This window comes from Mixophyes fleayi, chromosome 5 (genome assembly GCF_038048845.1).
Source record: "Mixophyes fleayi isolate aMixFle1 chromosome 5, aMixFle1.hap1, whole genome shotgun sequence".
In the NCBI taxonomy this organism is placed as follows: domain Eukaryota; kingdom Metazoa; phylum Chordata; class Amphibia; order Anura; family Limnodynastidae; genus Mixophyes; species Mixophyes fleayi.
This window is the reverse complement of record NC_134406.1, coordinates 165,726,638-165,742,068: the sequence shown is the minus strand read 5'-3', so window position 1 is coordinate 165,742,068 and position 15,431 is coordinate 165,726,638. Positions and strand designations below refer to the sequence as shown.

The window sequence follows — 15,431 nt, the reverse complement described above, 5'->3', positions numbered from 1 at the left end:
TTGTGTTCCAGCAGTACCTCTTTTCACCAGAGGTGCTGCTATTGTGCTTTATTCTTGCGCTTAAGGAGTTAACCTGTATGTTCACTAATTATCTCATGCACCTGGATGTGTCTCATTCCCCTTATATATACCTGTCACTCCCAGCACACAGGGCTGGTTATTGTTGTCCCATCCTGTGATGTCCTTTCCTGTTGTCCAATCCTGATGTATTTCCTGTTGTCCTTAGCTGATTGTTTCTGGACATTCATGCTACTTTCTGCATCAGCTGGAACCTGGTATTTTTCACTGCTCCTTATTACCTGCTGTTAATACCTACCCTCTGCTACCCTGCATTACCATTTACCTGGTTGTTTCTGGACATTCATGCTACTTTCTGCATCAGCTGGAACCTGGTATTTATCACTGCTCCTTATTACCTGTTGTTAATACCTCTCTGCAAATAAACACAGAGTGTTTTCACCAAATTCGTGACTCCTAGCTGTACTTCTGTTTGAGATCTGTGACAATCCTCCAGCGGCCGGCGCCTCCATCTCCTGTTCATCGCTCCCAGAGTCTTCTTGGCGGGGGCGTTCTTAGCCCTTGCAAGGGCTCCCCACCGCTGTTCTCCTCACCAGTGTCTTCTTTTCACTCTTCGGGCAGCAGGGTAGCTCACAGCCCTTACAATGGCTCCCTGCCGCTTCCGCCTGCGTCTCCGGCAGTGGACGTCGCTAGACGTCCTCCTCGTTCTTCTCCACCACCAGACTGAGGAAATGGCGGCGCGCCAACGTCATCAGCTGTCGCCGCAAGCCCTGATTGGCTCGCGGCGGCGGCGCCAATAGTTCAAATGGCTGATCGGCCACTGATTGGCCAGCAGAGGGAAGTGAGCCGTGATTGGCTCACTTGCCTGCTGCCACAGGGAGCTGTGGAAGAAGAGAGAGAATACTCACCGCTGGAGTGGTGAGTCGCTCCTTTCTTCTTTCTTCGCCCTCTTCTCGGGCACAGCCGTGGCAGCGCTCCTCTCCATATTAGATTACAGTGTTTATCCAAATAATTGGCATTCTATACAGCACCATCAATATGTAGTGCTGCTTCGAGTGGGTGGTGTGTTCCTTTTTGTGTGTTTTTTTAATTTTTTTAATGCAGTGTATATCAGTGAGCATATAATCTAGGGTGCTGTAGTAGAATAATCCATCTAGTAAAATGACTGAATTAGTCCTTTTTGTCTTATCTATTATTTCTCCTTTTCAATCCAATATCTTGTTTTATTTCTAGCTAATACCACAATGTGTTTTGTTCACTTTTTCTCTGCTCCTTAAATGTTTTTTTTCACTGCGCTATGGAGTTCTCTATTTACACTAGAGATGCTCAGGCTCGATATTCCGAAAACAAAACCCCCCCTGAACAGCAACTTTCCCGTTTCCGTGGAACTGAATCGAGCAAAATGTCATTGTTGCATCGTCAGATCTTGCTGGTTTTGCATTTCATAAGTATCTCCCTCTCCAGGAAATCCAGCACCATTGCTCACACAGAAACAGGGATAGCAGTGTTCTTGTCACTCTCCAGTCTCCAGGGCCATTGCTCAGTGCCATTGCTTACACAGAAACAGGAGGGGTAGCAGTGTTCTTGTCATTTTACATAAATTGTCTGAAAATGTCTGGAAAATGACTGGAAATTAATATTATTGAGGTTAATAATAATAATGTAGGAACAAAAAAAGAACCAAACTATGTGATTTTAGCATTTTGTAGCAAAAAATTTTTGCTAAAAAATGTTTAAAAAATTAGAAAAAAAAACCCAGATTCAAAACAAAAACCAAAACACATGAGGGTGGTTTTGCCAAAACCAAAACATGAAGTTAATACAGATCCAAAACCAAAACACGAAGGTCAGTGAACATCCCTAATTTACACAAAATGATTCCTGGCACAGCAAAGACATTTTTCAAAATTCAGTGGGGCCACAAAAAAATATTTAAAAATTTCACATAACCAGATCATTGAAAAATATAATGCAGGAAAGTATTGTTGTGGCACCAGTTAATCAAGGAGGAATAAACTGGAAGTTATGAAAAGAAATTAATGTGTCATATTACTCCTAACTACTTATTGAGCTCTGAAACAGAAAATGTACTCTACACTCAAAGGCAAGGGCCTGTGGGAGAATTGGGAAACGTGAGCAATGAGGGGAGAGGTGGATGAAAAGGTTAACTTTATTGGATAAAACCAATAATATTTTTATCGTAAATACTGCTTGTTCAAGCCTCATTTTGAAAACTAAGGTAGGTGTGTCATGTGTCCCAGTCTAATCCCATTTTTGTTCACTCAAACTCTTTAATTCAAAACACTTTTTTCTCATAGTTCAGTCTTGTGATCAATTTAACAGTGTTAGTACCTAATCACCCACAGTGCATCACTTATATGATCTGAACATCCCAATGGCTGCAGCTGATTAACTACTCTGTGTTCCAAAGCCATGGCTCAGTTTCTTTAGTGTCAGATTGCCTATACCACACCACCACCACCACCACCACCACCACCACAGATCTCTGCTATCTGAACTAATACACCTCTACATGTTTCACAATCAGACTGCTTTCTCAGTAACAGTGTGACCCTGAGGAAGCAATCAGTGTGATTATGAAACACAATATATTGATTCTGTTTTGTGAATGTAATCAGTTTATGCTTTTATAGACTGCCATTGAATGTCCGTACTTCAAAATGTTTTATCTTTCAGATAATAAATATTTATAATATACAGTACAATATTGGTTATAACCTATTGGCAGTATACATGGTGCTGGTGTCTGTGATAGGTGTTAGCAGTGTTGAGTATGGATGTTAAGCCACACTCGCTTTAATCTTAAAAAAGGTTACTGGTTTATAGAACTTGCAACAAAAATGTTGATGCAGGTGCGCACAGATATTAATTGTACAGCAGCAGGCATACAGTCTTATGAAGGTTGCAAATGGCAGGTTACTGTATACACTTATATAAATATATGCAGGCAGGTTCTGTAGTATGCTGCATGTCTGTACAGTAACTTGTTGTGTGGGCACAGGCTTTCCTGTCATCAGTATGGAGCCTCCAGTAACTTGTAATAGGCTTTGAGGGCTTTTATACATATAACAGGTATGCAGCAACATCACCTGCTTCCGGTTTTGCTGCTAGCGCATGCCCAGTAGGACGTGAGGCTCCTTATCCACTTCCTGTATAAAAGACTACCAGGTGAATGGCTGCAATAGGAGACGGAGCTTGGTGCTCCATTCTAACATACAGCACTGCAGATTTTTGTGGCATCTTATAAATAAACAGTAATAATATCAATAAAAAATTTCAAGCTCAGCTTGATTTGCTTGTTGGTTGAGAGTCAGCCACACCCGTGAATTATTAAGACATTTACCTGTCCAAATATGAGACTGAACTGAAGTATTGAGACACAAAAGAGTATTATACTAGGCTTGTTTCTCACCTATTTTAGGTGAGTGCATATTTGTTAATTGATCACAAGACAGTGTTTATCATACAGAGAGCACTATTTTATTTATTTTTTCTTTTTGGGTTCTCTGTTTGCAATGATTTATTTCTTTAAAATTTAAATTGGTAGGGGAAAGGTTTCTTTCCTGTCTCAGATAACCAAACGTTGTGTAACGTACTAAACCAGGTATAAACAGGCCCGGAGCTCCCATTAGGCAAGGTTAGGCAGTTGCCTAGGGCGCCGGGCTCTGGTGGGCACCACAGGATTGAAATTACTTTAAAACTGTGCGACAACCGCTGACCATACCTTTCACGGCCGCCGCACAGCTCCAGATAGATCCACGGGGAGGGGGGAGGGGCTATGGATCACCACCACCGCCCTCCCCTCCAACAGCTGATGGAGCGCTCCGTCTCCTCCCCTCCACTCACTGACTGTCGGGCGTGACATCATCATCACGGCCCGAAAGTGTCAGTGAGGGATGGGACCCAGCAGAGAGGACCAGCTTTATGGAGTTAAGGTAAGTAAAGACGTGGGGGGGGGGGGTGGATTTTGAAAGTGTGCCTAGGGCGCCAAGGACCCTAGCACCGGCCCTGGGTATAAATTATACATCAAAATGATGAACTCAACTCTCAGATTGTTAAACTAAAAATATATTTAATGGTAATGACATAACTGGATGTTTAGCAAATGTTGATTGTCTTCTTCAAGAATGTGAAAGTATATAAAAGCATATATAATATTTTCAAACTATAATTCTTTAATAGCATAATTTTATAATATTTACACATTTTAACTGAAAATGTATACATTACTGTTAATTAAATAATTCTTCATTGTAATAAAAGGAAAAGTTGGAGGGTAAACCTTCTAAAGGTATTCTAAAGCCATAAAAAGAAGAAATATCTATATATGAAACTTGCAAGTGCTGAATAACCTTTCCCTCTAAATTATAGCTCTTCCATTAGACTAACATTCTCCTAATTGCCCTCTTTCTGTACCCCCATACTTTGCCATATTGTGTCTGAAGCCCAGTCCTTGGATTGCACTGATGACTGGAGTTGACAGTAAGTTTTACATAGTACAAATACCAGGTGCTCCATAAGCTTCACTGGGTGTCATTTACAACACACAAAAATGTCTGAGACGTGGTACAAAATCCCCTTTAGTGGTGCTGTGCACTTTCGCAGGTGCACCCAGAGTGTATTTTTTAGCGATGGGAAGAAGTTGGCACTTCAATGGGTGTCATTTACTCAATAGCAGTAAACATATTGTTGCACTGTCTAGTTTTGTGGAGCTGTGCGAGAGCAAGACTATTGAAATGTGACAGTGCAGGATTATTGAAATAAAATAAACGGGGGAAGATTGTATTTCATTCAGTACTTTAAATGGGATGCATTTTCCATCTTTTAGTTACACTTCGGCAAAGGAATGCACTTCTGACTGCACTTTGCCAAATGTAAAAAACAAATCAAACACATATACAGTATGTGCCACATGTAATTACAAAACTCTGAATATCCCCTTATTCTCATGATTAATTTAAACCATTAAGGAGGCTAAACAGAGAATTACTTTATGAGAAAAGCTGAAGTTTCATTTAAACTGAAATGGTCAGGTGGTTGGACTGCGACGTGACAATTTTACTTTTGTATATATTCTAATAAGCATACATCCTGGAATACAGTGAGCAAACTATCTAGATGCAAAACCAAGACATTTGCTGTGTGTATTCACTGCGCTTTGTAATTAAGGTTCTCTGTGTCTCTCCACCAATCAGGGTGAGAAACTGCCACATCTGAGGAAAGGGTTAACCTCCTAGGAGTCAGGAGGAAGTCCTACCAATTCCTCATAAAGAACGGTTTGGGCCTATCTAAAGGCTCAAATTCAGACTAGTATTGGCTGGTGGCTTAAGAGGGTAGAAGTCTTACACTTCTCCACTGAGGAAGTCAATATACCCTGAATTTTGTGCAAATCTCTAGTTTGATGTACATGTCTGTTGCTCTAGATCCTCACAGTAGAATTTCTGTTTGACCCCCAACTCCAGGTGTAGAGTAGACTGTATCACAATATAAAAGTATACATAGGGGCAAGGAAAGAACAACTTGGAAAATTTAACTCCCAAATAAAAAGTGCTATGGTTCACAAGACAAGGTGAATTTGTGTGCTGTTTCTTATGTTCATATGTTGTTTTATTATTTTGTTTGTTTGAATTTTGACTTCATTTACATAGAAAGAAGGACAGCCAACATGTTAAATATCCGAGATGTGTGTGTTTCCTTTTGATGCTTTTGATAGTATCAATATGTTTGACATTTATTTTTTGGAGCTCTATTGGAGTGAAATGGATGGATTGTAATACTTTGCCTTCAGTGGATCTGTCACAAGAAAATAAGCTTCAAACGATTTGCTTTGCTGGAGAGTGAGGGTTGTCCAAATGTGACTAATCCCTTTAGGCATTGGTTTTAATAAGCTCTGCATAATACAAAACAATTTGAGCTTCACCATATTGGCAAAAAAGTCAGCCACGCGAAGATTACTACTTCTGAACAATACAACCAGTACACAAAGGCTTGAACACAGCATGCTCTTGTACCATTTATAACCTTTTCCTTTAGAAGAAGACCTCCAGCACTTAGCTACCACCAAGTTTTAATACACAGTGCCTATGGAAACTCCACTGGGGCTAGCGCAGGTGCCAGAATATAGACAGAGATGTTAACACAGGTGTAAACAGACAGGTGGATAAACTGCAGAACCACACCACATGATTGTGTTGCACAGAAGACAGGGATCACAGATGGAGCAAGAACAGAAATACCAAAGACTATAAATGCATTATGGCAGGAAATGCTAATGGCAAGAAAAAGTACAGGATGAACATTGGTAAAAAGGGAAGCAAGCCACAGGGCTGAGCCATATACTTCTGAGGCAAACTAACAATTCTAATGTCAAAGGACTTGGGTCTACGTTCCTGAGGGGGCATATCACATCTATCATATCACATATTGATCTCCCTCGTTCTATCAGACTATCCCCTAGCCTGTATAATTTCAAATGGTCATTGAAAACCAACCTGTTAAAAAAGCCCACCAGTCCACTTAACCACCTCACCCTCTTTCATCCTCCATCTCTTGCTACTTGTCCTCAGATCCCCTTACATTGGCTCACCCCATTTGTCAGTAATTTGTTTGACCCTTTCCCTTTAGATTGTAAACTCTAGTGAGCAGGGCCCTCTTCCCTCCTGTTCTCATTACCTATAATTTTTTTCTCCAGACTATCAGTAGCTGTGTTGTGAGTTGTACTGTTATTTGTTTACTCTATTGTATTGTTATACTATGTATTGTCTTGTTTTTTGTCCTCTGTACGGCGCTGCAGACCTCATATGGTGCCCTATAAATAAAGATTAATAATAATAATATTTCTAGGTTTGTGTCCCTGCGAAAATAAGCAAGAGAAGGCTCCAAACTTGAAATGCTCTGATTTAAATAAGAGAAAGGAAATCGCAACACAATTTACATTTTATCAAAGCACAAATATTTTTGGGGTTACTAATTCTTTGAGAAGGAAAAGTTTCAGTTCTTTCATAATATTTTCAAAGGGTTATTATAAAAAATTCTTTAAAAACTCAAGGATCAGCATAAAAATGTGTCTTTATTCTAACTAGATAAAAAAAGCAAACACACCATTAATAGATAGCCAGTACATGAAGTCATAATATATACTCTGATTTTAATAAACAGATTAAATGTTGTGTTTGAAATAGTTAATAATCTGCATAATACATTGTGCAGATTAGATACTAGGAAGTGGTAAAACAATGATATCAATGTATTCTCTGATGTATTTGATCTTATCACTGATGAAGAGCACTTGCAGCATCTTGTTCCCACTTTTGTATGGCATCAATTCAAACTGGGTTGTAAGTGCTTTCCCAGGTTTCAGAGTCCCCAGCCTGTAAAAGGAACATAATTACATGAATAATAGAAAAGTAGCTTTATTCAAGTAAAAATAGAATTCTTAGCACTATTTTCCAGATCTTAGGCTAACATTTTTCCCAATGTTATGTGTCACAGACTAAAATAGGAATAATATCACATAATTTTTTTTCTATATAAAAACATGTAGGTATAATAAGGCTAAGTATTTCAAGGTTTTAAACGGCCTTAAAGGGTTACTCTATGCCATACTAAAAATACGAAGATATGAAAAAATGCAAATGTAAACTTATCATTGGTGTGGCAATCTACCATATCCTCCATGCTCCAGAACTGCAGGAGTGTTTCCTACTAAGGCTTTGATTTTGAAAAGCTCTTAAGTAAATTGCTAACACTATGGGCTGCTGGTATCAGAAAGCCAGTAATGGGAGAGAGGTGTTCAGCAATGGACTGATTGAGTCCATGGGGGCCTTCTGAATCTGGGTAACGCCCACCCAAGATAAGTTTAACTCTAACCAAAATAACATTTTTGGTTTTGGCTGGAATACTGCAATTCTGGTTTACAAAGTATATTCCCTCCATGTTATTATGTCTTGTCTATTACAATAAACACTACTTTTATTCACTTTGCATTTTAGCATTTATTTGTTTCTGGGATACCCCAATAGGCTGGTTTGTTTCATTTTTAGAATAGAGAAGTTAAATTGGGCTTTAAACAGAGGTAAAATGAAATTACCGGGTAATGCTGCAATTTTTGTGTGTAAATATCTATAGTCAGTGCTTTTCAAAGTTTAAATAACTTTTTAACAATTTTTATTTTTTTATTTGCGGTGCTGCTACAGTGCAGCATCGCATTTTAGTGGGTTTCCGGCTCCTGCTGAGTTGTGACGTCACGATGCTGCCAGTGAGAGGCGCCGCGATCAAGCAGAGAATTGAGAAAAGAAGTACAGACTACAGAAAGTGGGGGAGGGCGCAGAAAGAGTGGGCTACAGAAAAAACGAGGGGCCAGAAAGAGGGCTACAGAAAAATGAGGGGCCAGAAAGTGTGGGCTACAGAAAAATGAGGGGGGCACAAATAGGGTTACAGAAAAACAAGGGGTGCAGAAAAAAAAGGCTATGGAAAAATGAGTGGGCAAAATGAGAGGGTTAGAGAAAATGAGGGGGTAGAAAGAGAGGGCTACAGAAAAACGACGGGGGCAGAAAGAGAGGGCTACACAAAAATGAGGGGGCAGAAAGAGGTGAGTTCCGGCCCCTTTTTTCTTACAAAAAAAGCACTGTCTTAAGTACATTAAGAAAGGAGGAATACCTTCTATTTAAGATGATTGGCTTTCTCTGTAATTTTGCAATACAGATAAATGCACATACCCTCTTCCCTCCACTCTGTCATTATTCTGAATAACTGAGATGCTGTAGGCTTGCCGGGTTGTATAGGCGACAATCTGCTCACATAGCATAGATTTAAATATAAATGTAAATAATCTGACAAAAATTACAACTCAGTGATGAATGTCCACATTTGTTGGCCTAATCCCCATAGGGAATTCAGCCCAGTGCTGACCGACCAAGGGCTGGTTATGGCATCGGGATTCCATGCTGGGTTTGGTGCCACCAGCCTAGGCTGGCATAGCTTAGTGTTGGTATTAGCCATTTTTAGTGGGACCCCATGCTTTTCTCACCCATGATTTTGAAAATTCCAGCCTACACAAGGTCCGTGCTAGTGAGCTCCGGGGGAAAGGAAGCACAGCAGATTTGCCTCCTAAGAGACATGTCTGCGTCTGCTTCCTACTATACATAGTTAGCAAGGTGCCCTTGAAATGCCCTTACTAAACACAGGCTTAGGCAGCCCACCCTTTCCCTCCCCCATTCCACCTTTCTCTTGTAGAGAGGTGCAACTAGGAGATAAATACTCCTTTCTCCTGCACATGCGCAGTATGGAATAGCTAATTTTGGACTTTCATTTTGGACATAAGCATGACCTTACATGAAGCCCATAATTCTTACTTTGCAGCGGAACTGTAAAAGCCAACACAAAATGGTGCGTGCCTTATATTTAAATTAACAAAAGAGGAATTGACTAGTTCATTAACAAACTTGGCGCCATTTGGTCTTAGCTATTTTTTTTTATCATTTGTCCGGAGATGTCAGAAAACCAGAATCTCATCCCCATTGTATGCTCTGTGGATCAGCATATATAGTTCATGTGACTTACTCTTTTTCAAGCAATCCATTCACTAGTCCAGCACCTTCCAATGCCAACGCACAATCGCTTATTTCCTCAGATAACGTGTTGGTGAATCTAACTGTGACTGTAAGTGGAGCATGCACTACTGCCTTTTCATTTGTCTGTAAAAGGAAAACATACATTTCAATTTTAGGAGCAAGGCTATAACAGTACATTGCTGACTTATTTGACATTATTGGTTGCCTCTGTGCCACACAGTGCCAGAGCTTACTAACATGATTCTCTTTCCCCATCTTGTGGTTTTATCTGTAAAATGTAACAATTAGGGAAATGTGCAGTGTCCTATTAGCAGAGTAGGTTTAAATATTAATAAATAGGTGCCATGCAAAAGAAGGGAATTTTAATAAATGCAGTGGGATGGTCATGATTAAGCTGGTGAGGACTCAGGCAGTAAATGTCATTATATTTGTAGCGCTGCATGCTTACTCTATTGTTGTAATTATTATGGGTGAATACTATAAACACATCAAATGCATTCACAACATAATCTTACTAACGCTCAGTTAACACCATCCATGTCATTTTGAGAGGTTGCATGTGTCAAGCCCACAGTGGTCATTCTAGGACATTCACTAACATTGTGATTATTTTTTAAATATTCTTTTTCTCATTTTAATTGGATTTTTTAAGATGTATTTGTTGAAGATTTCTGGAGCAGCTTCCCTGGAGACCCTCACCTTTCCTTCATTGATATTTATTGTAAACTCAGAGAAATAACAATTCTATTTGAACTACATTTTAATTCACAGCTCATTTCATCATGTCATAATGACACAACTATATTCTATAATAAAAGCGTGTTCATCATCGTCAATTTTTTCCTGATTTTTCCCCAGTGCATAATATGTTGTTATTCCATTTTCAGATATTTTTATTTAATATTCAGAATTATTCAGATTGTACTTTCCAGTTCTCAATATGTTTTCACTAATAAGACAACACCAGTTGTGTATTATATACTAGCTACTAGGTTTATGAATTCTTCTACAAAACATTGACAGTCTGCTAAAGTGACATGGTTAGTTGCTTTGCAATAATTTTTAATTAATATTATTATTTGTCCACTAAAGCATTGAAGGTTCCCACTCTCCTCTTTTTTCCATCTGACTTGTGAACACTTTAAAGTTCTAGCACTGCAGAACCATCCTATTAGCAGAAACACCTGGGTGATGGCTTCTACATATATTTGCAAATGTATGAAACTAAAACTCCTGTTTTTTTTATTATTACTGGTCTCCAGTAAATTATTTACTACTCTACCATAAATGGAATAGGATGGAATTCTTGTAAAAACTAGAAATGCCTGATTTTGTTTCAAAATGGTTCTGGAACTTCTAAAGTTAAAAAAATTGTAATAAGTATTCTCAAGAGAGACTAAACTTTTAGAGCTAAATTCGAGCAAAGCTAATGGGTTCAGCCATTACGAAAGTATCTTATTTGAGCTGAAATGGCAACATTGTATGGTATTTTTGTAGTATTTTCCCATGCAAAATAAAACTTCAAAAACCTAGACAAAAATGTGTGATGTTCAATAAAAAAAAAGTTAAAAATCGCTCAAATGTAGCCATTTACACTCAAACAGACAGGGAAGACAACATTTTATAGTCTAACTTCTTTTAACTGCTAGCTGTGAATGGGAACTGCAATTTCAAACTAACAGCTTAGCAGTTCTAAAATATGCACCATGTTAAATATATTTGAGATTGGCTTGACCAAAAGTTTCAGTCCATTGGGCCAAATCAATTCAATTTCAAACTGGCTTGAATAGTTTGAGCATGTCTTATAAACACTGATGCAGAGTTGGATGTACGTCTGGTATATTAGCGTACAACATTCAACTCTGTACTGCTCATGCACACCACATGTCCATATGCAGATTTCTTTCTTTCTTACACTTGCTACTCCTTATGACTGGAGAGGCAGAAGAGGGGAGTGTAGGGATGGGCAAACATAATGCCATTAAATATACTTCCTTTTACATGCATCTTGTCTAGGCTGCTATTCTGCCAACTCTGCATCAGGTCCTTATGGTGAGACTACTTATTATAGAGAGAGAAATATGTGATGTGTTCCCTCTCCTGGAGGTATATTTACTAAACTGCGGGATTGAAAAGGTGGAGATGTTGCCTACAACAACCAATCCGAATCTAGCTATTTTGTAGAATGTACTAAATAAATGATAACTAGTATATCATTGGTTGCTATAGGCAACATCCCCACTTTTTCAAACCCGCAGTTTAGTAAATCTAGCCCAAGAGTCTGTACATAATTTTGACATTTATATATTATGTTCCTGAGGTCTAGCTTTGAAAAAAATTGTTGCACTCCAAGTGACTGCAGATTATGATGTACTATGTATGTGCACACGTAAACAGTTGCAGAATAAATAAAAATGCATGTAGATAGATATACCAGACTTTATTCTTGTGTAGTAAAGTGCAAGTGAGCTGAGCACAGAAGCAGTGTGTAACCAACTTGGATTATGTGATCTAGTATTATGTGTTTTTTATTGTGTTTGTAGAGTCTTGAAAAAAAATATTATTCTTCAAATAATTTTTCGGATACTATACAGCGCTTCAACCCTAAGAAACACTGCACAACACAACTGGATAACATGTTCACTTAAACACATACCTCAACCTGCAGGACAGGAGAATCTAACGTGATTTTTCTCTCAACCAAAAGCTTTTCCATCGTGTCAGTCAATTTTCCCACTGCAGAGACTTTCAAGAGATTGCTGTCACTGAGGAATATCTTGTATACTGAATAAGGAATTAGGTGTAGAGCAGTGTACTCTGAGGAAAAGAAGCAAACACGTTTTGTACAGTTAAGGCCTAACTCATCAAAGCACACATACTGGGCCTGATTCATTAAGGAAAATAAAGCAAAAAAAATGACTTTGAACCTTAGGAAAATCATTTTATATCGGAGGGGGAGGTAAATTTAAAATGTGATGGCGCTACCTGTGTTTGATTTAAAATGCATGAATTTCGGCTTTGTGCACTCCCAAATTCGTGAAGACACGGATCTCATGATACGTGCGCTTCTGAATTTGGGTGTAGGTCTCCTGTGCTCTACTATACAGCTGGATACGTCCAATGCCGATGTGGAATATACATTCATAAAAGAGAGTTAATAAAAAAGGCATTAATGACAAAATGGAAAAAAAAGTTTTTTTTACATTTTTTTTATTTAAGAAATGCATTTATTAGTATTTTGTTAATGTCTACTGAATTTCAAATCTTTTTTCAAAGTTGCTTCTGATTGCAAACACGTCATAGTATAAAAAGATAGAGTGAGTATTTTGCGCAAAAGGGGGAGGGGGAAGAGTAAGGAGGGTGGGGAGGAGTGTGTATTTGCGGGGGAATGTATAATGTTGTTAGTTATAGCGTGTTGGTAAATCCAAAGGTAGTGAAAATAGTAAATGGGGTATTACACTATGCGCTCAAAATACGGTTGTGGTGTAGTTGCAATGAGAGATGTGCTAAAATGAGCAGACGAAGGAGATAAAGCTTACCAATGTGCATACCATAAAACATCTAAAATTATACAAACACTTGATAGAGATCAGTCATAGACAGGACCTGATCAACCATTAGGCTGATCTGGCTGCAGCCTGGGGCGCTAGCACAACTAGCATGCTTTTTTACGGTTGTGCACTATAATACAATATTTGCACATTTTAAATACAATACTCCAAGTTTCTAGAAGCCGGCCAACTGACAACGCTCCAAGAACAAGCAAAAAAGAAAAACAGGTAGTCTACGCTACAAGATTAAGTAATAGATGAAGTGCAGAATGAAGTTTGTTTTATGCATTAATTAATACTTTACAATTTTGTATATATATATATATATATATATATATATATATATATATATATATATATTTGTGTGTGTGTGTATATATATATATATATATATATATATATATATATATATATACAAAATTGTAAAGTATATATATATATATATATATATACATTTACACACACAGTGGTTGGGGGGGGGGGGTGGCGGAAACTGGTGTAGCAGCCTAGGGCGGCTGTGACCCTTAATCAGGCCCTGGTCATAGAGTGATATTGCATATGAAACATGTAAAACAAATCCCAATTGACTGGTGTCTGTAAACTTGTATGCTTTATCTCCCTCGCCTGCTCATTTTCAGTAACACATCTCTCATTGCAACTACACTACAACCGTATTTTGAGCGCATAGTGTAATACCCCATTTACTTTACATTTGGATTTGCAGACATTTTACAACTCTCTCACACGCTATAACTGACAAAACTGTACATTCCCTGCAAATACCCACTCCTCCCCACCCTTCTTTACTCTTCCCTTCCCCCTTTTGCGCCAAATACCCGCTCAATCTTTTTCTCCTATTAAGTTTGAAGGTTCCGGATTACCTTCATAAGAGTATAGACGGCAGCATTTCAACTCCTATCTCCAACACCACCCACAGGAGCGCTGATTCTCCCTTTTTTCCTTCTTTGACTAAACACAAGTTATAGCATACATTTGAGACTGTAATGACTAAAGATTTGGTATTAGACTAGCCCTGTAGCTGGAGCAAGAGATACGGCAGAACAACAAGTAACTTTGAAAGCTTGATTCAGACATGACAACGTGCGCTTCAGTTTGGCATGCTACTACTGTACATTGATTACAGCAAAATGTAAGCTGAAGTAAGTGTTGTTTGCGTAGAAAAAAGGAGCTAATAGGACTGTGTTCACGGTTCTGCGCATGCGCAGAATGATTTTGCGTATGGTACACTCAAAATCGGCAGATACATGCCTTGATGAATCAGGCCTTTAGAGAGATAAATACATTAGAGGTATACATACACACCTAAATACACTCCGGATGATACATCTTTATAAATACATAAAAATATTTGTATAATCTTTGGCAAAAATATCTCTATAAATCATATTTATTTGGGAAATAAAAAAATAAATTAAATTAATCAAACGATCTATAAATAAAAGAACAAATTACTCCACTATGGAGTCCTGTCAAATGTAAATCAGAGGAAACATATTTAAGTAATGATTAATTTTCATTAATTAAATTTTTAGTTTAGTAAAACAAAATGTAATATAAACTGAAAACTAAAATAACTAGCACATTTTAAAACCGTCATCTGTGTTTTTGTTCTCTGTACACAAATCTTGCTTGCTTTGGACAAATATATATAAAGTCCAAGATCATGCAGTTACTGCAACTCAATGCATCAGGACACTTCCAAGTGCGAACATCCAGCTTGCTGCAGCATGCGATTGACGACCAACAGGTCACCAAATCACCAAATGTTTTATTTGTCTACTGAAGCTGCTGCTGTGCAGTATAAAACAAAGTCACATGGCTGGTAACTTATTCAGCATGCATTCCTTACATCCAATTGGAAGGGTATCAGGGAAAGAGTTCCTTAATGTCTTAGGGGTAGATTCAATTCGGCACTAGTTGTCAGATCGTCCACGGAGACACCTCGCATTTGAGATTTACAGGAATCTCCGCTCATTTTCTGCACCCCATAGCAGTGCGCACAAAAATGAGTGGAGATTCCTACTGCAATGGCTGGCAATGTGCACAGCACATCGTCAGCAATTGAATCTTCCCCTTATATTCCATATCCTTTAGACAAATGATAGTTGAACAGATGTAATTCCACCCATGTCTACTTCATGGTGTGAAAAAGTTAGGTATTGTTTAGAGAATAAGGGGTATATTTACTATGCGTTCCATAGAACCGCCGATTCCTGGTGCTTTCAAGTCATTTTTTAAAATGGCACTT

The 15,431-nt window shown here is 38.4% G+C and overlaps 1 protein-coding gene across 1 annotated transcript in view; it reads right to left on the bottom strand.

Annotated features, from left to right (window-relative positions):
• Window positions 1-7,089: 7,089 nt before the first annotated feature.
• The window catches only part of LOC142158731 (protein-glutamine gamma-glutamyltransferase 5-like), a 46,028-nt gene continuing 37,686 nt past the window's right edge, over window positions 7,090-15,431 (bottom strand). The window contains exons 11-13 of the mRNA XM_075212970.1: window positions 12,268-12,428; window positions 9,601-9,734; window positions 7,090-7,409 (exon numbers count right to left, since the gene is read on the bottom strand). Of these exons, the coding sequence (XP_075069071.1) occupies window positions 7,250-7,409; window positions 9,601-9,734; window positions 12,268-12,428 (455 nt within the window). The 3' untranslated portion in view covers window positions 7,090-7,249. The remainder of the gene's footprint in view (window positions 7,410-9,600; window positions 9,735-12,267; window positions 12,429-15,431) is intronic.